The sequence below is a fragment of the Loxodonta africana genome, chromosome 26 (genome assembly GCF_030014295.1).
Source record: "Loxodonta africana isolate mLoxAfr1 chromosome 26, mLoxAfr1.hap2, whole genome shotgun sequence".
In the NCBI taxonomy this organism is placed as follows: domain Eukaryota; kingdom Metazoa; phylum Chordata; class Mammalia; order Proboscidea; family Elephantidae; genus Loxodonta; species Loxodonta africana.
In genome coordinates this window covers 43,955,492-43,980,281 of record NC_087367.1, presented here as the reverse complement: position 1 = coordinate 43,980,281, position 24,790 = coordinate 43,955,492, and the positions used below count along the sequence as shown (strand labels likewise).

Here is a 24,790-nt window from a genome sequence, read left to right as displayed (position 1 = left end):
TTATATGGATTGAAGAAAAGGTAATTAGTATTTGGGCATCCATGATAGATCAGACGCTGAAAAATGCTTTACATAATTTAATTTTTTTTAATGGACAGGGAATATGACAGTCAGAGAGACTGAATAATTTGTCCAAATCACAAAGATTATGCATGGCAAAGCCGGGGTTTGGATGAGCTCTGACAACCTCTGTGACTCATGGGCTTCTCACTCTGCCACATAGAACAGCACAGTTTTAACACTGGCAAAGCCTTGATCCTTTTCCTTCTTGAAAAGGAGCTTTTAGAGTGCTGGGCCATTCCTCAGGTGTTTCTCTTCGTTCTCTGTAGCACCTAATAGAGTGCTGGCTGGCTGTGGATCCCCTTTAAATATCTGCTCAATGAGTCTGTTGAATATACTGCATTTCAATAACTTTGTATTTTAGAAGATATTTCAACAGTGGTTTTCGTTTCCCTCCATTAGACGTATTCTTGGCATGGCCCACAGCTCTTTGAGAGGCCTTCCAAGCATGGAAGTATAGGTTGGAGTCACCAACCCTTAGTTCTGAGATTCTCTCTGTCACTGCTGTTTTGTTTTTACTGTTGTCATTGTCATTTGTTTTGTGGTTGTATTGGTTTATTTGTGTCTTAAAGATTACTCTTCCTTTTGGTTGGGCTTACAGCACTAAAGCATAGAAACTGTTCTCTCTCTCTGTGTGTGTGTGTATACATATGTAATAAATTTGGCATCATGCATTGAGTACCAGCTGTGTGCAAAGGCCACACGGGGAGAATGTTAATGCCTCTTTCTCACCTAGAGGATTACAAGTCTGAGCTGAGGGAGCAGCTGCCCCTGATTGCCGGCTCGGCGGCGGCAGGGGTCGTGTTCGTCGTGTCCTTGGTGGCCATCTCCATCGTTTGTAGCAGGTAGGCCTCCCCTCCTGCCTGCTCTTCTTGGACACAGGAGGCCCCTTCCACACACGGCCCCTCCCTGCCAGGGCCTGACCATCCGCTGCCACACTGCCAGATTCACCGTTGTCACTCCATCTCACTCCATGGGCAGGCTGGAATTTTCCAGATTACTTATTTGGTCTCTGCTTGGGATAAAATCCTTTGTGAGAGCTGGCCAAGACTATGAGTAAATAGTATCCATCCTCAAACCTCATTCTAGCCAAGAATTTTAGCCTCCCTCACACAAAATTACTCATTAAGTCGGAATCGACTCGACAGCACTGGGTTTGGTTTTTTTTTCTTCACAAAAAAAGCTTTTCAGAGTGACAGTTACAAAACTGCATTGGACCACTTGAGCATCACACCCTTTACCTCGGCCCACCCTCTGGTTAGAGAGCTGTGACCCTCAGCAGAAGGCCAGGGGCAGGCGGGCAGAAGAAGGAAACCAAGGAGGAAAAGAGGACTCCAAATTCTGCAGAAGGGCTGGCCCTGCAGGCCTTGTAAATGTTTAATACCGTTGCTACTGCCTTCAGTGCCTTGCAGATTCTGCTGTGCAAAGCCCTGAGCAATTCCGCAGTGTGGCCAAGCACCAATGGCATCCTCATCACCTTGGTCCCATACTGTGCCAGGGGCCACAGCAGCCCTGCTGTAGGCCACAGCCCTGCCATGCTGTAAGACCCTGCCTTGTGGCAGGCCTCTCGGCCTGCAAGAGTGAGCGGTGGTCAGCCAGGTCACTGACCACAGCCGGAGTGAACCCTTAAAGTGAGGGTTGCTTGGTTCCCATTCCTGGAAGAAAGTTTTGCGTGAGCCCCCACCTGGGCATGAGGCCTAGGTGGAGGTCCCTGGGGCGGAGTAGTGGGTGTGCCCCAGCTGAAAGAGCTCTTCTCTGTATCCACAGGAAACGGGCTTACAGCAAAGAAGCTGTGTACAGCGATAAGCTCCAGCATTACAGCACTGGCCGAGGTGAGTAGCAAGCAGACACTTAACTGCCTGACCCCAGCAGACCACTGAGTCAAGTAGGCAGTGCTCCTCATAGCCAAACTGCCTGGTCCCTGACAAGTTGGCTTCCCGCCTCCAGTGCTGGAGCGGCACCCCTCTGCAGGTCCCTAGAGTCCGCAGGCTGCCTGCCCCATCCCTGTCTGCCGGTTGTGGACACTCGTTGGATGCCTGGCAGGCAGATTATCTTCTGCCTTGATAAGCCCTTATAGGACACTGACTGCAGGTTTAGTAAGTCAGTGAATCCTGAAATCAGACTCAGTGGGAAAAGATGGAGGCTTCTCTATTAACATCTCCTGCCTTATCTTTTCCAGTTGAGAGGCCGCAGAATATGTTAACCAAATTCACAGATAAGCCATAGAACATGAATGTAGGGAATTAAAAAGATAGCAGAGCCCAGGAGACCAAAGTTTTGGAGTATCTCCCAAGTGCTTTCTTTTAAGCAGTACCTTGAAGAGTTTTTCCCACTCGTTATCTTGCGCCTGTCTTTTTCTAAACTTATATATAATTTAAACTAAAACTTCTCTCAACCAATGTGCGAGAACGTCCTATGTCCAAATCGTTCTTTCACCTGTGTAACAACATTGCAGGATTTGAAAAAGGTCCCACTAGGTCATCTGGGCCATTCTCCTGCCTCCAGAAAGTGGAACAAGAATGCTTAGATTCTTACAGGACAGGTTCTAAAGAATTTCGTTTGAATTCCACAGATGCCCTCGTAAATCTGTCCCAGCACTTTGTGTCATGCTCTGTCACAGACCTCTGTAAGCTGCATCTAATCTAAATCCCTCCTGCTGCAATGTAAGCTCTTTTATTCCTGCTCTGTCACCTGTGAGAATGGAAAGCAGACCTCATACACACACACTAAGCATGCCTTCAAGTGGGTTCTTCTGAGAGCGAAAATGGACTCGAATGTGGAAATTCTCATAGACCAAGCTCTGCCTTTCTCTCCGGCTACCTGAGGCAGGAAAGTAATGCCGGACATTCACTGCAGCAGGTGCCCCATGAGGGAAATATGTTCTAGCATGGCCGGCCGGTGCTGGCTTGGGTTGTACAATGGGCACTCTGTAGACGTAGCTTTATCCTCTGAGGGCTTTCAATCCAAGATAAAGAATCTGCCAAGGGATTGTAGATGACCAAGCCCCTGCAGCTGGGCTGCTGCTCAGGGCAGTCATTGTGGGAGGGAGGCATGGGCTGGAGACAGCACAGAGGCACTCATACTTGCCCTCAGTGGTCCAGAGCAGCCCCCACGAGCAGCAGCACAAACCCTAGTGGCCACATGCGTGGCTCCTGCTATACTCAGAGTCCCGTGTATACCTTTTTCTTCCTTTCCCTGCCCCTAGCCATCCCAACCCTCCATTTTAACCAGATGTCTCTGGTTTTAGAGGGAAAGGCCCTAGTATGCACTCTCCTTTCCCACATCCTGACTCTAAGCCTGACTTCATAATCTACGCATGCTTTTACTTATTTTAACCTGTGCATTAACTCCCCCAGGCAGGGCCTTAGCTTCCCAACGGGAAGACAAGGCTTGGCCATGTCTACGATTCTTAAGTGATGGTGTACCCACTAGCTGCATCAGAACCACCCGAAGGATTGGCCCCATCTCTCTGCTTCCTGTCTCTGCCTTCGAATTCTGACGTTGCTGCCTGCACCCTGCTCTGGGGTGACTCCTTGCTGTGATGAGCCACACTAAGGCCATTTCAGATCTGGCATCCTGTGGCCCCTTTGGATGAGACATTTAGAGAAGGTCATGTAGGCTGGAAGGCAGAATCAGGACTACAGGGCTACAGAATTGGGCTTCAAAGAGGAATTGCATTTTGAAACCTAAAGGTGGGGATGGGGCGCCTTGCAAGGGAGCTCTCTGTACTACAGGCACGCAAGCTAAGTATTGGCACCACCCCTCTGGTGGAGTACAGAGGAGCCCCAAGCACTGAATGGGGGTGGGGCTTGGTGCCTTTTGGCCTCTTCCACCCAAGCTCTGGCCATCCCTCTGAACTGGAGGAGCTGGATGTGCTGGGCCCCCATGGCTCCACATGCACAGAGATATGCTTCCAAGCACTCACAGCCACCTTCTGGGGGCCTCTGTTGCTTCTAAAAGCCAGCAGAAGGCAGTTTCCCTGGTTCCTGGGGTTCATGGAAAAACCAATACCTGGACTGTCTTTATGAGTGCAGCAATACTGGTCTCACTGTACCCAGAGAGGATGTGGAAGGCTCAGCGCTGAGAAGCTGTGCAGACGTCATCCCCAGGACTCTGGGTGGACACAAAATTCTTCCTGGACCAGAGTTCAACCCCTTGGCTGCCTTAGAAGCCTGTCCTCTTTTGACTTTGGTTCTGTTTTTTTTTTTTACATGAATTTTCTTTGCCTCTATTCATAACTGTTCTCCTTTTGTGTAGTCCCTGGCACCTGAGTCCCCTTTGCACCTAGGCTTGTTAAACTCACAGGGTCACACATTAACTGGCATTAGTTCATTGTCTCCTGTGGACATCCATCACTCTGCCTAAAGCTATTACTGTTGGAGAATCACAGCCAATAGACTGCAGAGCTAGGGGAGGCCCGGCACGTATTTAGCAGAAGAGGAACGTGAAGGCTCTGAGGGAGGAAGGGACTGGCTCAAGAAAAGTAGAAATAATCGGTTATACAAAGCCATCCCTGGGCTGTGCATTGGGAACTTTATTCTGGTAGCTCATTTCAACTCACCTAGCCATCTCAATCACTCTGGGAGGTAGGCATTAATCCAGGCATTAATTAGTCAAGTGACTTGCCCAAGGTCTCCCAGGCCATAGGGGCCAGAGCTGAACTGCACCTCCTCTAAGTCTGGCTTCAGAACCCACACTCTTGGCCTGGCCCTTGGTCATCAGGGGCAGAGGCTGAAGGTCCTTAGTCATCAGGGGCAGCTCCAGGACTAATCTCGGGTGTCCTGGCTGGTGGTTTATTGGTTCCCCTCCAGCCTGCTGTGGGAAGCAGAGAGGTGGATAATGCCTGACCATCCACACCCATGTACCTCATGGTGGGAGGCAGACAGCAACCTGGAGCTCTGAGGGCTTCCTGCCTTGGGAGTGACAGAAAACCTGCAGCAGCTCACCAGCCCTTTTGGTCAGTGCCTGAGAGAGCCCCCTACCTCTCTCTGCCATGGGCAGGGCACAGACGCTCCAGGGAGATTGGCGGCCCCTTTGCTCCCAGATCTTCCTTGTTAGCTGATGTGAAGGTGGAAGGAGAGGACATAACAGAAATGTTTGCAGACAGAATAACCTTCTCTAGCCAGTTGCAGACGTAGCACATCAGGCAAATTTGAGGCTTGTAAGGTGCTAGTTTATTTTCAACCTCTGAGCCCAGAGCCAGGTGAAAGGGGAGTCTAGATTTGGGTGGGAAGAGCCAAGAGTGAAGGCGGATTGGGAACAGAAAATGTGATGGATGCTTAGATGAAGAGATCAGGGGCCTGTGGTTCATATTCAAGTGTGGTGGGTTGAGAGTGTGAGCTAGTGTATCTGTGATGAGGCAGACAGGCCGCCTGTCCTTACGGTTACTAGGATCAGTTCTTAGAAGGTGCTGGCTGACAAGAAATTGCCTGGAGAGGATAATCCAAGTGGGCTGGGGTAGGCTTGGAAATCTAACTTCAGAAGGGTTTCAGATGATTCTGGGGGGGCAGCTGCATTTGGGGAACATGACTAAGTAGTGCTTCTATGGGGCTTAGGTAACTACACACTCCACAGAGGTTGGTGCCTTCATTTCTGACTCTCAGGAGTTGGGAGGAATGTGTTGGGGTGAGGAGAGAAAAGGACAGGGATGTTAAGCGATCCAGGGCTTTCGGAAAGCAGCCCTAGCAGAAGCCCCTCCAAGTCACAGGCAAGTACAGATATAATATCAGAGCTACTGTTGTTAAGTTTTGAGAAAAGCACAAACTGGATCAGTCCCCAGGGACTGCAGACTGTCAAAGGCCGTACTTTTCACCTAAGAGGGCAGAGCGTAGAGATTACAGAGACATGAGAGCGATCCCTGCTAAATGCGAGAAGACATTATGAAGCAGACAATTTCTGGGCATTTAAAACGGAATTCAGCGATCCTTGGGAACCAACACAGGTTCATTAAGAACAGATTATGGGGACCTCACCTCATTTACTGGGGCTAAACATTTAGAAAATTAAGGAGGGATTGCAGATGCAGTGAATTTTTATTTTGGCAAAAATCTGTGGTGATCTCCTGAGGGAAAGCATCGTGAAGTGGATGCAGAGCTTGTCTTCCTACCAAAATTAAGTAGGTTAGTGACTCTGTCAGCCAGGAAGGAAGGGACTAGCTTTATTCTAGTCCTTGTGCTATTCAGTTTCATGTGTGTTTGATTGTTTTTTAAATTCATAAGTCAGATGCAAGCATGGCGATGCTGATCGAGTCTGTAGGTAACAGTTGGTGAGCATAACTAACACCGTACAAGACAGATTCAAGACTCAGAACTCTCCAACAGCTATGAATGCTAATTTGAAACCTGTAAGATAAAATGTTATGGGGATAAATCTAGAATCCAGTGTTTAGTTTAAAACAAAAATAAAGCAGTACAAAAAGAACATCTGATTTTCTATTAGTTTGTGTGAAGAAAATGTAGGTATTTAGGTGGCCACATGCTTCATATAAGTGAGATATATAGCTGATGAAAAAGCCAAGCACTGTTATTGATGCAGAATAACAGTAGTAATAACCACCAGTTTTAAGCACTTACTATGCTAAGCATTTTACGTATATTAACTAATTAAATCCTCATAACATTCCCATTAGTTAGATTTTTCGTGTGAAGAAACGGAGCCCTAGAACAAGTAACCTGCGCAGAATCATGAGATTTGCAAAACTAGGTGGGCTTTACACTCAGATCTATCTGACTGTGTGGTCCCAATTAAAGTTCAGATCAGAGGAGGTGATACACGGTCACGCTATCGCGTACTGCTAGGAACGCATCTCAAGTGATGTTCTCGTTCTGGGTCTTCCACTTCAAGAAGGACGTTGTTCACAAAGCGCCTGCCCAAGGAGAGCAGCTGGGCTGCAGAGGAGTGTCAAGTCCTGGCCTGTGACTGAAGGGACTTGAAAATACCAGCGTTTTGGGCTAGAGAAGAGAAACCCAGATGGGGACATGAGGTAGTCATTGTCAGGCATGTGAAATGCATTTATGTCAGAGGAAAGGAGATGTTGTTGTGCTTCATGAGGTTAAATGGAACCACTGGGTAAAGATCAAAGTATAAGAATACCCCACCACACAGGCTCCCTTGTGGGATGGTGAGCACTGTCTCTGGAATCATTCAGGTGGAGCCTAGCTAGCTATTGGAAAATAAAGAAAGTTTCAGAGAGGACCCCTGCTTTAGGTGGAATATTGTATTAGGCTATACCAGGACCAGGATTTCATCTTGCTCCAAGATTCCACCTTCAGCCTTCTTGATTCTGGGTGGTGGGTGGGTTTCAGAACTGCAGAGGACACAGCATTCAGTTCATAAGAAATCACCTTGAGTGCTGGGGTAAAGGTCAGTTTGCTCCCAGGAGGGGCATTCTGGCTGCCTCTTTTGGAGATGACAGGAGCATTAGTGACTAATAAGGAACTATGGTGACAGAGGGAAAGGTCCCTTGGTATGAAAGGTGGATGAGTTTACAGTGGGTGCTTAATAAATGTCAAATAAATTTAATGAGCTGGATTGACCTGCTGTGTCTGCTGCTGGCTCTAAGCCAGAAAAAAAAAAAAAGAGCCTGTAGAAATTGCTTTAACTCTTCTAGTCCTGAGCTCATTGGCTGCTGCCCTCGGGTTTCCAGCAGGACTTCAATGGCCCAGTAATCCACATGCCTTGCGTGGAAGGACCTTCCAACACTGGTAATTGGTATCCAAGAAGCAGGGAGATATTAAACTCGTTTACCTGAAATATTCTCCTCAATGGGAAGCAGATTTGTGTCCACTTTCCTTTTTTAAGAGACAGATATTCAGTGGTTTTAGGGGCAAACCTTGAAAATGTGATGAGATTCCCCAGACAGAAGATGACAAGAAGGTCCTCCTCAGATCTACTGCTTTTCTATTTAGCCTTATTGCCCACCCTAGGGCTCTCCTCTTGGATTCTTCCTGAAGCTCTGTTTGGTAATCCACATGACATGTGCTCTCTCATGGAAAAAAGGACAACCACCCATTATCCTGGTCTTGACCCCCCAGAGGCAGGGAGAGCAAACGGTTTCTAGTGCTTATTAACCTTTAGTGGTAGGTTTCCTCCAAGAAGCTGCCCATCTTCACTCTTTTACATCAGTAGTTCAACTACCTCCTATCTACCTCCCAAACCCACAACTCCAAATCCAGTCTTCCACCTCAGGTTCCAGTCTGAGTTTTCTAAGTGACTTCTACCAAAAACCAAAGAAGTTGCCCTTGAGACAACTACAATTCATGGCGACCACATGTATGTCAGAGTGAACTGTTCTCCACGGGGTTTTCAGAGGCTGATTTTTCAGAAGTAGATTGCCAGCCTTACCTTCCAAGGTGCCTGTGGGTGGTCTGGAACCTTCAACCTTTAGGTTAGCAACCAAGATCTTAACCATTTGTGCCATTTTGGCACCTGTAAATTTCATTTGTCATTTCTAAGTCAACTTCCCTGACTTTAGGTTTTCTAGTCCAAAGTCTTGGTTATTACCATCACCCTTATTCTAGAAGCCTTAGCACTGATTTGGATTCTTTTTGCCCCTCCCTAATTCCCATCTCCAATCGCTCACCAAGAGCTTCTGATTTTTCCTTTGAAATTTCTCTTGCCCCTTTTGCTATTCTCATTGCAGTACTTTGGTTGAAATCTCCATGATATTACAACTTAATTACTGCAACAATCTCATAGCTGATTTCCCAGCCTCCAACCCCTTCCCCACAACAATGCAGGCAGAACTCTGCAGGCTGCCAGCAAAATGAACTCACCAATACCCTGATCTCAGCACCTTCCTCCCTTGCTGATGAAACATTTGTCGGCTCTCTCTGTCCCATGGCATCGCTCCTAATTCTTTTGTTTGGAAATCAAGGCCCTACCCATATAGTGTGTCAACACTGTTCCACCTCAGATCCCCTTCTCTCCACTTCCAAGCTGGTCTCACTCTTCCTCACTCATGTATGGCCAGGCCTCTCTCTGAACTGTGTCTCGTGACACTCCAAGCTCCTCCTTCTCCAGTGTGGGACCATTTGTACTTGTCCTTCAAGCTCAGCTCAGGTTCTGGAGCTTCTGTGATTCCAATCTGGGTACTAGTATCCATAGCCCTCTGCTCTCTCTGGTTTCAGCAGCCCTTTCGGCAGTCTGATTCTAGACTGTGCAGCATTGTTCTCCAGTTACTTCATGACGTAGTCACTTGAGGGACCTCATGAGCTTGATTTTTCTCGTAGGTCCCCCAGGTCCCAGCACAGTGCTGGTTGGGTGCCTAGAAAAATAAGGGATGATCAGCATACTGAGGCAGAGGATTGGATGAACTGGCCTGAAATCCCTTCCAGGAACAGGATTTTATGTGTGAATCCATAAACTGCTTCCCTCTTGGGCCTGAACATCAGGGCCAAGTTTAAATGAGTCACAAAGATAGCAAAGTTTGCGTTGGATCAAGAATGGGGAACAAGGAGACACACTTTCCCCATTTTCCATGGCTCTGTCAAAACCTGGCGAAACACAATGATACAAATGACTAAAAACAACCTAATGTGCTACCTCTCCAAAATCACACCATGGAATTCTAGGAATCACCCACCAGCTAGAAGGCGTCAGGCTCTTCCTGGCCCATCTGAAACCACGTAAAGAGTCCTGGTCTCCATCTACCCACAACAATGTCTACGGTAATAATTGTGCACCCTTTAAATGCACAAGGGAGCTGAATAGGAGCATTCAATCTTCTCCCTTCAGCTCTTCATCCCCAAGTATCATCTACTGTTTGGAACTGGCCCTTTCCCAGCCCACTCGTGCTCTGCCCTGAGATCCTGGCATTTTTACATATCTAACTTTGAAGATACACCCATCTGCTGGCATCCCAGAGCTTGTCCTAGCCTCTTCACTTTGAGAGCCTCATGATGTAATGATGCAGAGTCCCTGACAATGGCAGGAGTTTCTTCTACTTCACAAACAGCTCAGTGCCATGGAAGAAGGCTCCACAAAGTGGCTAAGTCATTTCTCCCAAACCTAATGTATTTAAAGCCTTGGGTCATGTTTAATATTTGGCACATTTGCTGAGACTATTGTCCTTCAAGGCTTTAGACAATCCAGGGTGGGATCCCAGGTACACCGTAAAAAGATTTTGAGGTAAAAGAACATGCCTACAAATTAGATCGTTAATAGAAATTACTAAACTAGAAGATTGTAACCTTTAAATCTTTGTCTCTGTCAAGGCACCAGCCATCAGAAATTTAATCCATGCATAGAATTTTTGTGCCAAGACTATGTAACCTATGCTAAACATAATTGAAAACCATAAAATATTATAAACATGCAGTATGAACAGTACCGTTAATGTGAAGCATTATACAGACCATTATAAAATGTTTTGCGTTACAGAGATATAGTGCATCTGATATTATTATAACTGTCACTGATAATATTTCCCCAACACTCACAATTTGAGAACGTTTTCTGAGCCCTGCCTCCAAATGTTCGGCTGTGCCTGTCTCTGTAGCTGACTTGAATTCCTTGTTCACTGTCTGGTGATTCATTGCACTAAATACCATTTTCCTGATAATTAAAAACTGCTCACTGGCAAGTGGGAGCAGGAACAGGCTGATGCAGGATTTATGCAGAAACACAAAATGAGCCAAAAGACAAATGACCTGTTCTGCCTAGCTAGAGGCATTTCTTCTTTTTTTTCTCTCTCATCATCTTCTGGGACTTGAGAAAGGCTAGCTGTAATTCGGGAGCAAGGTCTAAAGAGATGTGTCGTTCCGTGATGAGGTGGACACAGCAGGGGCTGTCACGCACACATGCTCAGGCCAAATCACTCTCCTGATTTAGAACAGCTGCTTTCCTGCCCCCCAGAGGAGCTACCCCAGGACCATGTCCCCACTTAGTACCTCCTGTTGGACCGAAGTCAGAGGAAAACACTGAGTTTGGGCAAGGTGTTAGGCCTTTGATTTCACATTTTCAGTTTCCTTTCCCCAATTTGACAATGGTTTCCTCAGTTTTAAGAAAGCCAAGAATTGATTTCCACTGTTGCATAGATGGAGCAATGTACCAGTACCAGTTACCATGGAGTCAAATCCAATTCATGGTGACCTTATGTGTGTTAAAGTAGGACTGAACTCCACCGGATTTTCAATGGCTGATTATTTTTTTGGGGGGGGGGGGGAGTAGATAGCCAGGTCTTTCTTCTGGGGTGTCTTGGGGTGGGCTCAAACATTCAGCCTTTCTGTTAGTGTTACCATTGGCACCACCCAAGGACTCCAGGTACAGCAATAGCTCCTTGCAAGTTTCTTGGTTTTTTATGAAAGGCCTCAGTGACAACCACTGTCCTCAGTGCAGCAGTTGTCGCATCACACACATGCACACACATGCGGGCGCACACGCCCACCCCCACAGACACACATACATGCACACGTGCGCACATGCACGCGCAAGGCGGCAAGTTAGCTCACTTCACTTTGTGAGTAAATTGGCCCCATCATCAAAGTGTGAACTTCCTTCCATTTGGGTGCACTTAGTTGTGCATTGCTGGCCTAAAAGAATCCTGGCTTCATCAGGGGATAGGTCATCTCCTTTTGGGAACAGCTTCTTCCCTGAACTGTTTGGGGCCAATATCTGTGAAGCTTATTAACTCAGAAACCTTTCCCATTCATCCTTATCTATGTCTTAACTGGGAAACCATTCATTACGACACATTCTAGATTGTTTAATAAGTTTTCACAGAAGAAGTCCTATAGGACAGCTTAGCATACGTCATTTAAAAGCCTTTGATCTAAAATAACAAGGTAGTTATTTTTAAAGTAACAAATATAACTGTAAGCAGCTTACATCCTCACTGCCCCCCACCTCACTCCTCTCCCCTACTTCCTCGAACACTTCCTAAACAATTTACTGATAATAATAATGAGTATGTTAGTCAGTGAGTCCTCACTGTACATCAGGTGCTGTACAAGGTACGTTATTTGCAATATGTTCTTTAATCTCACAACTGCCCTGGGAGAAAGATATTTTCAGCTCCTCCACTGACAGAGGAAAAAACTGTTACAAGAGAAGTACATGGACTTGCCCAGTTTTGCAGGGCTAGTAAAAGGCTCCATAAGGAACCCTGGTGGTACAATGGTTAAGTACTTGGCTGCTAGCCCCAAGGTTAACAGTTGGAACCCACCCAGTGGCTCTGTGGGAAGAAAGACCTGGCATTCTGCCCCCATAAAGATTAAAAAAAAAAAAAATTTTTTTTTTTTTTTTTTTACAGCCTAGAAAACCTTATGGGGTAGTTCTACTCTGTCAGATGGGGTTGCTAGGAATCAGAACCGACTCGACAGGACCTAACGACAGCAGTAAAATTCTCTAAAAGTCTCACCTGTGGGCTGTCCTCAAGCTTAGAATTAGGGAAAGGTCACAGGTTGTTGACATTGACCTGCTGTCCCTTTTGCATTCAGAGTGGGTCTGTCATTGTCTCATCTCCCACCCTCACTACCACTGTGCACGGTGGCCCACTTCCACTTGCAGCACCTGTTTTTCTCTACCTGAGAGCTTTCTCTGGCCGTAGGAGCTTCCCTACCCACCTGCACAGCAGGCTAAGCCCCTTCAACCCGTGACTGGTGGGAACTGGTGTGATCCAGCCCTACAGTGGGCCAACTCGAGGCATATGGTCTTCTGCATGGGTTCCCAGGGCTTCCTTGGGGGCATTACCCTGCTTCAATTACCCACAATGGTAAGTGCCTCGAGAACACACCTTCTATCAGCTGCCTTCCATTTCCTGTCTTCTCCACTCACCAACAGCTACTTCTTGGGATCATCTCCCAGATAAACCACTTGCTTTCAAAACCTTATCTCAATGCTTGCTTCTGGGGGAGCTAAGCCAGACTAGACAGCACCTGCCTGGAGATGGTGATCTGTAATCCTTAGACACTTTCAATCTGGTTTCACTGATTCTTGCTCTCCGTAGCAAATGAGGAAGAGCTGACTGCCCATCAGCACCCTCCCATCTTTACTTCCCCCTTTCTCCATTGTTATTAAAACAGACGCTCCCTTTTACACACATGCTTCACCTTCCCCCAGGGATTAGAACATTCTAACAAAGGTGGAGATCTATTTGGTTTGTCCAAATTTTAGTCAGCACATTCAAAAGTCGATATCCTCCCAAAGTTTCCAAGGAACATTCTAACCAGTTGCCATTGAGTTGGTTCCGACTCGTGGAGACTTTGTGTGTGTCAGAGTAGAACTGCGCTCTACAGGGTTTTCAGTGGCTGATTTTTCAGAAGTAGATCACCAGGCCTTTCATCCAAGGAGCCTCTGGGTAGACTTTAGCCTCTAACCTTTCAGTTAGCAGCTGAGCATGTTAACCATTTGCACCACTCAGGGACTCCAGGAACATTCTAGGATGGTGTTAATCATCCTAAAACAGGCCATCCAGCATGGTAGGAGTGATTTTATTTACTGTATTTTTACTCAAATAGCATGTACCTTTCTATGTTTGTTTACCAAACTCTCACGCACCACCACCCCCCCACCCCCGCCAACCCAGGCTCTGGGAGGTATTTTCTTAAGCACCACTATGCCAATTTCTTTTTTTTACAGCTTACTGTAAAAAAAAAAAAAAGTATGCTTATGAAAATATCTCACAGGGGGAGGGAGCAGTTGGCAAACAAAAGTAAAAGGTGCACATTATCTGCATAAAACTATGATAATAAGTGGGAAGCGCCCATCTTTAAGAAAAGGCAGTTCTGGGCAGGGCACCTGGCTCTCTCTGGCTTAAAAAAAAAAATCTCCTTTCAATTCTTTGCTGTATCTTCTTTCTCCTTTTGAGTTGTACTCCAACACTTCCAATCCTTTTCTGAATTGGTGACCAAGACAACATTAATTTGGGGGAGCTGGAGAGCCATTTGAAGTTTTTTGAGTGAAAAATGTCACAACTTGAATATGTGTGAAGGGCTGGGAGTCACCAGAGAATAGGACACAGTAGGGGTTGGAGGGGGTGGTGCGATGCTGAGACAGAGCCCGCAGGACCTGAGGTCCAGCCTTCTTCACCTCGGTCCGCTAGGCGTGGGGCACTTTCAATTTTCCTCACTGCCTACTCTGCTGACCCGAATCTTTGGTGAACTAGACAGCACAACTGGCAAGCAAAACTCCTATTGCCTGTGAGGATGCGCTACTGAGACCACATTGTTTGGTTTTTAAAGCGCCCCTCCCCACCCCACTCAACACCCCCACAGCCATGAGAGCAATTTCTATACTTCGCCTAATGACACATCACACATGTTGAAAAAGTACCTTATGAATGATTCCATTTGTTTCTTGGATGCCATTTACTTTTTTGTCCCCTTTCCTCCACTCTTTGAACGTATTTTTTGACAATTCTCTATTTTGTCCCCATACACACCTATTTATCTTGCCACTGTATACATTGGTGACAAAATATATATTCCTGTATGTGTTTCTCTTTCACCATTTTATTTATTTTTCATACTTCAGTATGTCTGGAGGCATGGGGGTTCAATTATCATTTTTTTTCATTCCACTTCATTTTTTCTATGTAGGCTTTGCTCTTTTCTCTACTAGTATTTTCTAAGCTTTTCTCTTCACATTTTCTCTTCTGGTATACTTCCTTGGCACTTCCTTCTTGAGAGTTTTCTAACAGTAATTTTTTTTTTTTTTTTTAAATCCATCCTCATCCCTCTTGCAGCCTGGACTACAGCCGTCAGTTATAACCTTAAGAGTGGCCTCCACTCAGGAAAGTTGTCAAGTTGATAAATATTGATATCTACCCTACCATTTTACCACCACTTTCCCGCTAATGCATTTGGTTGGCATCAATCAGCTTCCTTGCCTTCTGTGAGTGCTGGTGTGGGAACTGGTCTCAATCTGTCACTTATAAGTAATCTGCTCCACATTTCATCAAGAGCTGAAAAAGAGAAGAAAATATGAAGGAGAAGTAGAGGACAGAGGACCAGGCTAGAGTGGCCCCAAGGGAAGGGAGTTGGGGAGGCCCTGCAAGACAAGGCAAGACTAGTGGCAGAGGAAGGTTGCAGCCTGGTGGATAGGAGAGAGCCTCTCAGGAACACCCTTAGTGTTCAGGACATCAGCCAGTACTTAACGATGATCGTGAGCTCTTTGGGATGTTAACCCTGCTTATCTCCTCCAACAAGGCTCCCCAGGGATGAAGATCTACATTGACCCCTTCACTTATGAGGACCCCAACGAAGCTGTCCGAGAGTTTGCCAAGGAGATTGATGTATCTTTTGTGAAAATTGAAGAGGTCATCGGAGCAGGTATGGCTCTCCCCTCCCCTGGTTTCTGTCCTCTTGGTATCCAAAGATCTTCTTCCCACCACATTAGGTGTTCTCTTTCAGCCTGAAAAATCGTCTCATTGGGAAACAGAGTTCTACCATCTTTCTCCCTAGAAGATGAGTATGAACCATCCACACTGAGTATCTAGGACAGAGAGACAACATCATTCAGAATCTTTTAGGAACCGTGATCATGGTGGCCAAACTTGCTGGGTGTGTCAGAGAAGTCAGCTGTAGTTTTTAAAAGATTCAGAAATAGCTCTGGAAATGGACCACCACATTCAGATAAGGGGAGAGACATAAGATGCTCAGCTGAGTAGCCTTTGGAAGAAATACACATTTTTGGAAGCTGGACCTAGTATCCCAGTCATTAACAATGATGTCCCAATGGCTTTGAGCCAAAATTTCTTTCCACACTTTGCAATCCCCTTTTCCTACTTGTATGCATTAGAGGACCGACCATGATGAATAGAAGGAAGACTACTGTTTCCTGCCAAAAGTCCATCCATAGCCATGTTTGCTACAAAAGATCTATGCTATAGATGATAACAGAAGACAAATTTCACTCCCAAGAAATATATGATCCCTCATCCGTTTTACTTCATTGGAATAGAAACCCAGCTCAGCATAGAACTAACTGCTGAGATGCTCTCAGGAAATCATATCTACGAACTGATCTGGAATTTCCATCTTTCTTTATGGTTCAGTGGTTGAGTCCATTTGGTAATGGGCCCAGCCTTATTATTGTAAATGAGATAAAACATTCAAAAATGTCATAAGTAATCTCTTTACTGCCTCTTCCACTGCCTCTTTTAAATCTTAAAAGATGTGTTTGCTTTGTATCCTGCTCCCTGTTTGTATTTTCTTCTATAACATTGTCTTTTCTTCTTCAATATTCATTAGCCATTGTTCTGTCTTTCTTCCCTCATAGGCTATTGTCTTCTCTTTAGCATCTAGGTCTGGAAATACTTTATTCATATAAATATTTTGAGACCCATGGAGTTGCCTCTCCCAATATTTTAACTAAATGAAGTATGCTTAGTCCAAGTCTTACAGACAGCTCGTTCATATATTATCTTTAGGCGGAATGTCACCATCCTTCCATTCACTGCTTCTCTTAATGCACTGAGGGGTCAAAAAGCCCTCTGTGAAATTGGAAGTCACATTTGAAGGTTTGCCCCATTAGGCGACCATTTTCATGCTCTGGGTTCCCTCTTACAGAGCAGTAGCTCATACATCAGCATCATTTGGTGGATGCTGGGACTCCCCTTGTCAGGTCATACTGCCCTCCTCCTACCAACTCCTCAGGAGTTTCAGCCGACTTACCATAATCTGATGCACGTGAGTCTATACATATTTCCCATTGACTTTCATTAAATATTTTACTGAACCACGACTTTCACTTCTGTGCAGATAATTTTCTCTTCCTTCTTAGACACTGACATATTTAAGAATCATGCCTTGGAAGGCTGGGTGCCAGATAAATTAGATTACTCTTAGGGGCACATCTTTCTCCAGTAAACTCAAGAGTGTTTGGGAGGTGGGCTTTTAGTCCTGTACCCTGCTTTCCCTTGTCATTAATTGTCATTATGGCCTGTGGGGACGGTGCCAGTGATTTTAACGTTGTTATTTATGTCATGTGCTTAGATGTTTCTGGCCTGCATTTCATTCCAAATTGCGCACATCAACCCTCTCCCTGCCTTTGTCAGGGATGGAGTAAAGAGTGTTCTCACTTTATGACCCTGCTAGGGAGTTAAATTTGGGGTGAGCTCACCAACCACTAGATGCCTATAAAGGAGCAATTGATGGCTCTGCCCCGTTCTTCACCTTCCGTTTTTGTGTAGCATTGTTTGTGTATTCTGCTCAGAAAGGTTCAGTCCTGTCTGTGCCTCACATGGCACTGGGGGAGGATTGATTCATTTAGCAGTTAAAGTCCTCGGTCTAGTTACTGCTGACCAACCTCTACCAGACACCCATCTCTCATGATTCAGAACATCCCAGAGCTAATCTTTGTGGGTGTTAATTCACTATACGTAATGATGCAATTTTAATAGCAGACACTCCTGTCTGGATTCGGTCTTTCTCCATTCTCCAGTACCTTCTCTCCTCTGTCACCGCTTTTGCTTCACCCACACTCTGCTCTCACTGAGACAGATTTCACTTTGTGTTAAAAGAGCTAGTGTGGAGGTCAAGTTTTTTGTTTCTTTGTTTTAAAGGAATTTTATAAGGTAAGATTTATACAGTGTAATTGGGAATGTTTCTTTTAGTCACCTGGGAGATTTAGAGTGGGGCTCCAAAACTGGGTTGGAATGATGGTAAGAAAACATGAAAAGAAGAATCAGAAATTATTTATCGTCCTTCCCTCCATTCCTTCTTTCCTTCCTTTCTTCCTTCTTTCCTTCATGCTCTCTGGGCTAACACAAAGGAGGGCTCAACTATTTCTTCTGGGGATGATGAGGCATGAGTAGGAGGTTTCACAAAGGATATACCTTTGGTCAGAGCCTTGAAGGATGAAAACTAGTAGAATAAAGTATGTTTTTGTAAAATTTGGTAGGGAATGAGACAGTGATAGAGAAGGAAATTAAATGATTTATGGAGGAAAATGAGCATGACCTTTCGGCAGTGGTGTGCTGGAGTTGGCTCACACTAGCGAACCATGAGCCAATTGTGTGCATCTCCTTCTGTCTCCATGTTCAGTGACATCATATTGGTAGCTTGAGATCACCCATGGTAGGCAAACTTATACCATGGGAATCAGCAAATGCTACAAATCAGAGCTAAACATTGTGTTTGTTTTCTGGAGAGCTGGTACCAGCATATCACTCCCTTCCAGACTGTGCAAGGTTATATCAAAGAAGTTGCAAAGGAACCAGTCTCTGACGGCTGTGTATAGAGCCAGAGAGAGGGAAGGGCTATGTTTATTGGAGGATGGATTACGTTTAGAGTGATGAAGATCCTCATTCATTAAACATTGATTCTCTGCCTGTGACTGTGGTGGATGCTGAGAGAATACGCTACTCATGCCTAACAATGCCTGCCATCCAAGGGTTGTTATCTGGTACACAGATATGTGATGCTCCTCATGAGAGGGGGGTAGACAATTGAGAACTAAGGTGAGGGGCCCAGAGAACATGTGGCCCTGGAGATGGGTGAAGGAGAGGTGTGATGGCAGGTAAAGACCCAGGGAAGAGAGGGACCTGCCTGGTGTCTGAAGGGTATAGTCTTCAGATGGGCTGGTACTCTGCGTGGCACATCTCGAGAACAAGACAGAGAGAAGTCTGCTGGGGAGGGTCTTCCTGTGGGTAAGTATTGCACATTAAGCCTAGAGGATCAGGCTGGAGCCTAGAGATCCAGGGGCTGCAGCGTGGATTTTATCCAATAGAAAATGATGAACTCCATAGGTTTCCAAGTATGGTGGGTGATAGGAAGGACGTTCTAGGGAGACTAATTTGGGAAATACTGCGGATTGAATTGGAAGAGCGTAATGAAAAGGGTGGGGTAAGACCTTGAAGACATGGTTATGAGTTATAGGGCCATTATTTGAAGGTATGAAAAGAGTATGAGATAGCTGATGCTGAGATCAGAGGTAGTAAGGAAGGCTGAATTTGGGTGGCTATACTTAACCCAATCCAGGGATGAATCCAGCCATGGTGAGTAGAATGCCTCATGGGCTTGGTGCCTGGAGTTGATATGGAGAGATGGTATGGAGGTTGTGGCCAGAAATAAGGGACACCATGTTAAATACCTCGAAGGAAGAGTAAGTCTGCCTGGCCCCCAGGTTTGGGGAGTGGTGGTTGGGCATGTGAATGAAGACCGATGGAGTCAAATCTAGAAACATGAGGCTGAAGAATTGCATCAATTGCCAAGGTGTCTTCTAAAGTTGTTGAGGTCATTGAACAAAGGAATAAAAAAAAACTGTGAGGCAGGTATGACACTATCCAAGATGATCAAATTAGAATTAAATCATAAATGAGTTATGTAAGCATTTGTTTAACGTCCATCTTTCATCACGAGTGTCAGAGTTCCATGTGAGTGAGGGAATATAATGTGCTTAGCCTAATGTGTGACACTTAGATGCTCAATTGAATATTTGTCAATTATTGCTGAGTGAAAATAGGTCCTTAGGAGATAACATGACAGGAATAAGAATTTGGATAACTAGGTAGAGTTCAAGAGAATAAAGAAAGGCTAGAGAGAGTTGGACTGAGATTGTGAGTCATTTGGTGATCTGAAAGTGGCCCAGGGGAGCAAGAAAAGGCCAAACCTTCCTCTTCCCCCTGCAGATACTGGGGGTAATTGAAGTCTCTTCAGAGAGGGCAACAGACCACCCTGATGTCTTTGGAGAATATCAGCTGTTATCCTGAGTCTGACTAGTAGGTTTCATCTCACAGATCAACTCCAATGCATTGGTTAATTTGGATCAGTTTGATCAGTAGACTTGCCCAGAGCATAAACCAGGGCTGCCGTGCAAGATTGGGTCCTGCATCATGAATGATATCCCTGGGTTGTGCACTGTGCAGCCTGCGCAACTGGTGTAACTGTATGCAGCAGCCCTGAACATGACTGTCCAGTGCATAAAAATGTAGGTAGAGATATTGCCAGAAGGTGTCACTTAGGAGGAGACATGCCAGTTGCATTTTAATTAACAAATACACTTACTCCTCACTTATTGACTATCTCGTTATCCAACATTTCACATTATGACAATAGCAAAATATCTACTATCGGGCTATTTTGCACTTTAACAATGTACGTCTGGCAGTAACAAACACTGAGTTGCAAGGTGAGAGTAACACTGGCTGTGACGGTTAAGGTTATGTGTCAGCTTGGCTGGGCCATGATTCTCAGTAGTTTGGCAGTTGTGTAATGATGCAATTTGGCAGTTATGTAATGATGTAGTCATCCTCCATTTTGTGATCTGATACGGTCATCTTCCATTTTCACATAATGTCAATTTTCACATAATGACTGGCTCTTTGGGACCTAACCACGTAGATAAGTGAGGAGTGGGTGTACATCCTCATCTGACTCTGGCAGCTACTGATTCAACATTTCCACAGACGACTCTATGCAGGACGAGGGGGCTTGCAGTGAGAGGGCTGGGTAAAGAAAGTCAAGGGTGAGTGAATCTGTGATGCATATAGATGGGAATGGGGTACCCATGGGAGGCTAACAAAGGCCTGGTATGCTCTTCTGTCTTTGAAGAAGTGGATGGGTTTCTGTGGAGATGATTTGGTGGAGGATTCACCTACCAGTCTGACTCTCTTGGGGTCATTCAGAGCAAGGATAAGCAGCATTAGGGTAGCCTCATACTGGGTAAGAGTCACAGCAGGAAGGGTTTCTAGAAGAGGACATCAAATAAATGTCACCAGTAATTATAATCATAATAGCTAGCATGTACTGAGCACTCACCATGTGCTTGACACTGCCCTACATACATTACAGTGTTATCTCATTTAACCCTCGTAACAGTCCTGTAAGTGAGAGGTGTACGTGTGTGTGTTTAAACTGGTAAGGAAATCAAGGCTCAGAGGAGAGTATACCCAAGGACTCACTGCCAGCTCAGTTAATGATAGAGCAGGAATTTAAACACAGGAATAAAATAGATATGGCTGATCAGAACCTGGTTAATATAACCCCCACACTATTTGCCACGTTGGTTACTGTTCTAGAAAAATGCAGCTAAGTATTTAGAAGAATTACTTCTGAAGGCAAACTCTATCAGTTTGGAATGTCTAAGTCTTTTAGCTGGGAATTATGATGCTCTCCTAGCGTTAAGCATCCCAAGTGGTGGTGTGGCAAAGACCATCATACATTCCTGGGGGAGAACAGATACCTTGCTCCTGTCCTGTGGCTCTCTTCTAGTGTGATCAGTTACCTGTTATAAAAAGGACAACAAAGACGGCCAAAATATTTCACATTTTTAATTATATGTGCTTACTTAATATTATGAAAATAAGTTCATTCTGACATTGTGTTATGTAAGTATGCAAGTGTTGTCTAAAAATCAAAAAGCCAGTTTGCTCTCACCATCTGGGTGTTTGATATTGTGGACACTGTGGCCGTCCATCTCATGTGCCAACTCCGGTAGCTTGGTGATGGGTAGCCAGGGTGTTTTGCTGAGAAGGATGAAGAGGGCTGTGATCAATTAGTAATGTCTGTCCTTGGTACAGGGGAGGATGTAGTGGAATATGTGTCCTCATCCTCCTATCCCAGCTTAGCCATAACCAATGTATCTTGTACAGGCTAGCGTGGTAACACTTCCTTGAAATCATACATTAAAACCTAGTTTAAATTTATCCTTTAAAGGTTCTGATTCTGGTGTAAGCTTGAATTAGCAACTAAGAAGCTTCATTTTTCCTTTCCCTCCCTGAAGGCAATTTGTGACTTAAAAATGCTGCTTAAAAAAAAAACAAAAAAGCACAACTGTGTGTGGATTGGAGCCGCACATAGCCAGCAGCTACTGCTTGAGACACCGGCCGGCAGGTGGGATGTTTCATTTTCAAAAATTGAAAATTCTTCCTTCTGATCTTATATATAAGAGCTGAAGCATGTAATGCTGCTGAACCGCTTTTTCTCCCTTATTTTGTCAAGGAAGGTAGGAAAGAAGAGCTGGCAAGGAGCTAAAACTTGTAGGGAATAATTTCAGCAGCTATCAAGGAGGATCACAGGAACTGGCCAAACTACCCTCAGCTGACAACCTTGAGGGCCAATAAAAAAAAAAAAAAAAAGAGAGACGCCCAAGCCCTTACCATTGAGTAGATTCCAACTCCTAGTGACCCTGAAGAACAGAGTAGAACTGGTCTGTAGGATTTCCAAGGAGCACATGGTGGATTTGAACTGCTAACCTTTATGGTTAGCAGACATAACTCTCAACCACTACGCCACAAGGGTTTCCACCCTCAGGGCAGTAGTTCTCAAACTTGAGCCCTGCATCAGAATCACCTGGAGTCATGTTACTACCTAGGCCTCAGGGCCCCATCTCCAGAGCCTCTGATTTTTAACCCCAGTGCCATCGAGTCGATTCTGACTCATAGCGACCCTATAGGTCAGGGTAGAGCTGCCCCACAGTTTCCAAGGAGCGCCTGGCGGATTCGAACTGCTGACCCTTTGGTTAGCAGCTGTAGCACTTAGCCACTACGCCACCACGGGGGCATAAGGAACCTTGGTGGTGCAGTGGTTAAATTGTTTGCCTGCTAACTGAAAAAGGTCTGTGGTTCAAACCCACCGGCCACTCTGCAGGAGAAAGATGTGGCAGTCCACTTCTGTAAAGACTACAGCCTCGGGAACCCTATAGAGCAGAATCTACTGAAAAAAAAACAAAAAACACCATTGCATAGATTCAGGTCTGGAGAAGTTAAATGTCCTGCCCAGGTTGACTAGCTCACAGGTAGTGTGGCGGGACTAGGACTGGAGTGCCTTGCTCTACTGCCAGATTTCCCCCCAGCTGCACTCGTCCACTTAATTACAGTGTCCAACCCGGCCTCCGTGGGAGGTTTCGGCGTGAAGCAATGTCCTTTGCAGTTGGTGCTTTGAGAACCTCTGGGCTTGGAGAATATGAAGTCATTTCTTTGCCAGTTAGGAAAGAAGCTGTTCTTGCAGAATCACCAATCTTGAAGCTGCTGCTTTTCACCAACTGCAGAGATTTCTGAGAGAGCGGGGACACCTTGCCTACTGTAGTAACTGACTACAGAGCCCACTTAGCTCCACTCAAGGAGAGCAAGTGTTTTATTTTATTTTATTTACTTTTTATTGTGGCAAATGTGGAAGAAAACATTATTCATTTCAACGTTCTTTACATATACAATTCAGTGACACTAATTACCTTCATCATGCTGTTCAGCCACCACCCAAATCTTCCCATCACCTTCAACAGAGGTTCAGGGTCCCCTGAGCATTGTCTTCCTTTTTTATCCTAACTTTTTAAAAACTATATGATGAGGTCTCTACAGAGCTTGGAATTTGAAGTTAAAATATTAGAAGCCCTGCACTTGAAGACCAATCAGAAGCAAAGATTAAACAATGAAATAACGTTTGCCAATTTAGGCAAGTAATTTGATCCACACCATTCTATGTAGATACAACTTTTCAGAGGCTTACCTTCGTTGTTTCTTCCTGCTTTTCTTTTTTCCCTCCACTAACATCTATAAAGCCCACACTATGTGTCAGGCCCCACGGGGCAGCCTGGATCCAAGCACTGCTTTTGAAGGTGTTCAATGGTGTTGAGATAAATTCTGGGGTGGTGGTTGCTATCTGCCATCAAATCAGCCCCCAACTCATGGTGACCCCATGCACAATGGGTTGAGACCATTGTGATCCATAGGGCTTTTTTTCCACCCCACTGGCTGGCTTTCAGAAGTAGATCACCAGCCCTAGTGAGTCTTAGTTGGGAAGCTCTGCCGGAACCTGTTCAGCATGATAGCAATACACAAGCCTCCACTGATGGATGGGTGAGGCAGGTCTCCCGCACGGAGGTGAGAATTCTACCACTGAAACACCACTGCCTCAAATGCCAGGGTACTCTGGGGCTTTTAGCATTTCATTAGCCAGTTTGAAATATGCTTGCGTAGTTTAGACCTATGGTTCTCAACCTTGGCTGCGTATCAGAATCACCTGGGCAGCCAGATCCAGCTTCAGGAGCATGCGTCTCTGTAGTTGCATAGAGCCCTGGGCTCAGAAGGACCCTGTGTTTAGTTTAATGTTTTGCTGTCACAGTCTTGAAATTCTAAATAATTTTCAAAGAAGAAGTCCCACATTTTCATTTTGCATCAGGCCCCACATATTATGTGTCCAATTTTGCAGGCTGTGTTTAAATATGCCAACACCCAGGCTGCACCCAGGCCCATTAGTCAGACTCTCTGAAGTGAGACCCAGGTCCCTGTAGTTTGTAAAGCCCCCCAGATGATACCAGTGGGCAGCCAACTTTGAGAATCACTGGTGTCCTCAACTGGGTATTTATGTGTGTGCTGTGTGGACATCAGACTCTCCTGAGCACTTTCCCAAACTCTGCACACGGATGTGTTGTTGTTACGAGGCATCACCCAGTTGCCTTTGACTCATAGTAACCCAATGTGACAGTGTAAAACTGCCCCATAGGGTTCTCTAGGATGCAATCTTCACAGGAAGCAGATCTCCAGGTTTTCTCCCGCGGAGCTACTGGGTGGGCTCGAACCACCAGTCTTTCAGCTAAAAAGCAGCCACCAAATACCCTGGTTCCTAAGTAATCTGATCCCAATCCCATTCCCAGAGGGAAACCTCAGATGAATATGATTTCTATCTATGAAACGGCCCCATTCCTTTTGCTCTCGCCGGGATCCTGAGTTGCTGGGACAGTAACAGCATATGAGCTGTTTGAGCCTGCACAGCCGGTGCCAGTGGCCTTGGGTTGTGACTTTATATCCATGCAGCTCTGTTCTCGGTGACGTACTCATTGTGGCGCACCT

At 45.4% G+C, this 24,790-nt stretch overlaps 1 protein-coding gene across 3 annotated transcripts in view; it reads left to right on the top strand.

The window, feature by feature from the left end:
* EPHB1 (EPH receptor B1) overlaps positions 1–24,790 on the top strand; it is a 438,525-nt gene that overhangs the window by 311,337 nt on the left and 102,398 nt on the right. The window contains exons 8-11 of one of the 3 annotated variants that reach the window (XM_064277288.1): positions 162–166; positions 799–905; positions 1,828–1,880; positions 15,207–15,329. In XM_064277288.1, coding sequence (XP_064133358.1) covers positions 162–166; positions 799–905; positions 1,828–1,880; positions 15,207–15,329 — 288 coding nt within the window. Of the gene's footprint in view, positions 1–161; positions 167–796; positions 906–1,827; positions 1,893–15,206; positions 15,330–24,790 lie in introns of all 3 variants that reach the window. The other 2 variants (XM_010599498.3, XM_023538823.2) reach the window with 2 other exon arrangements.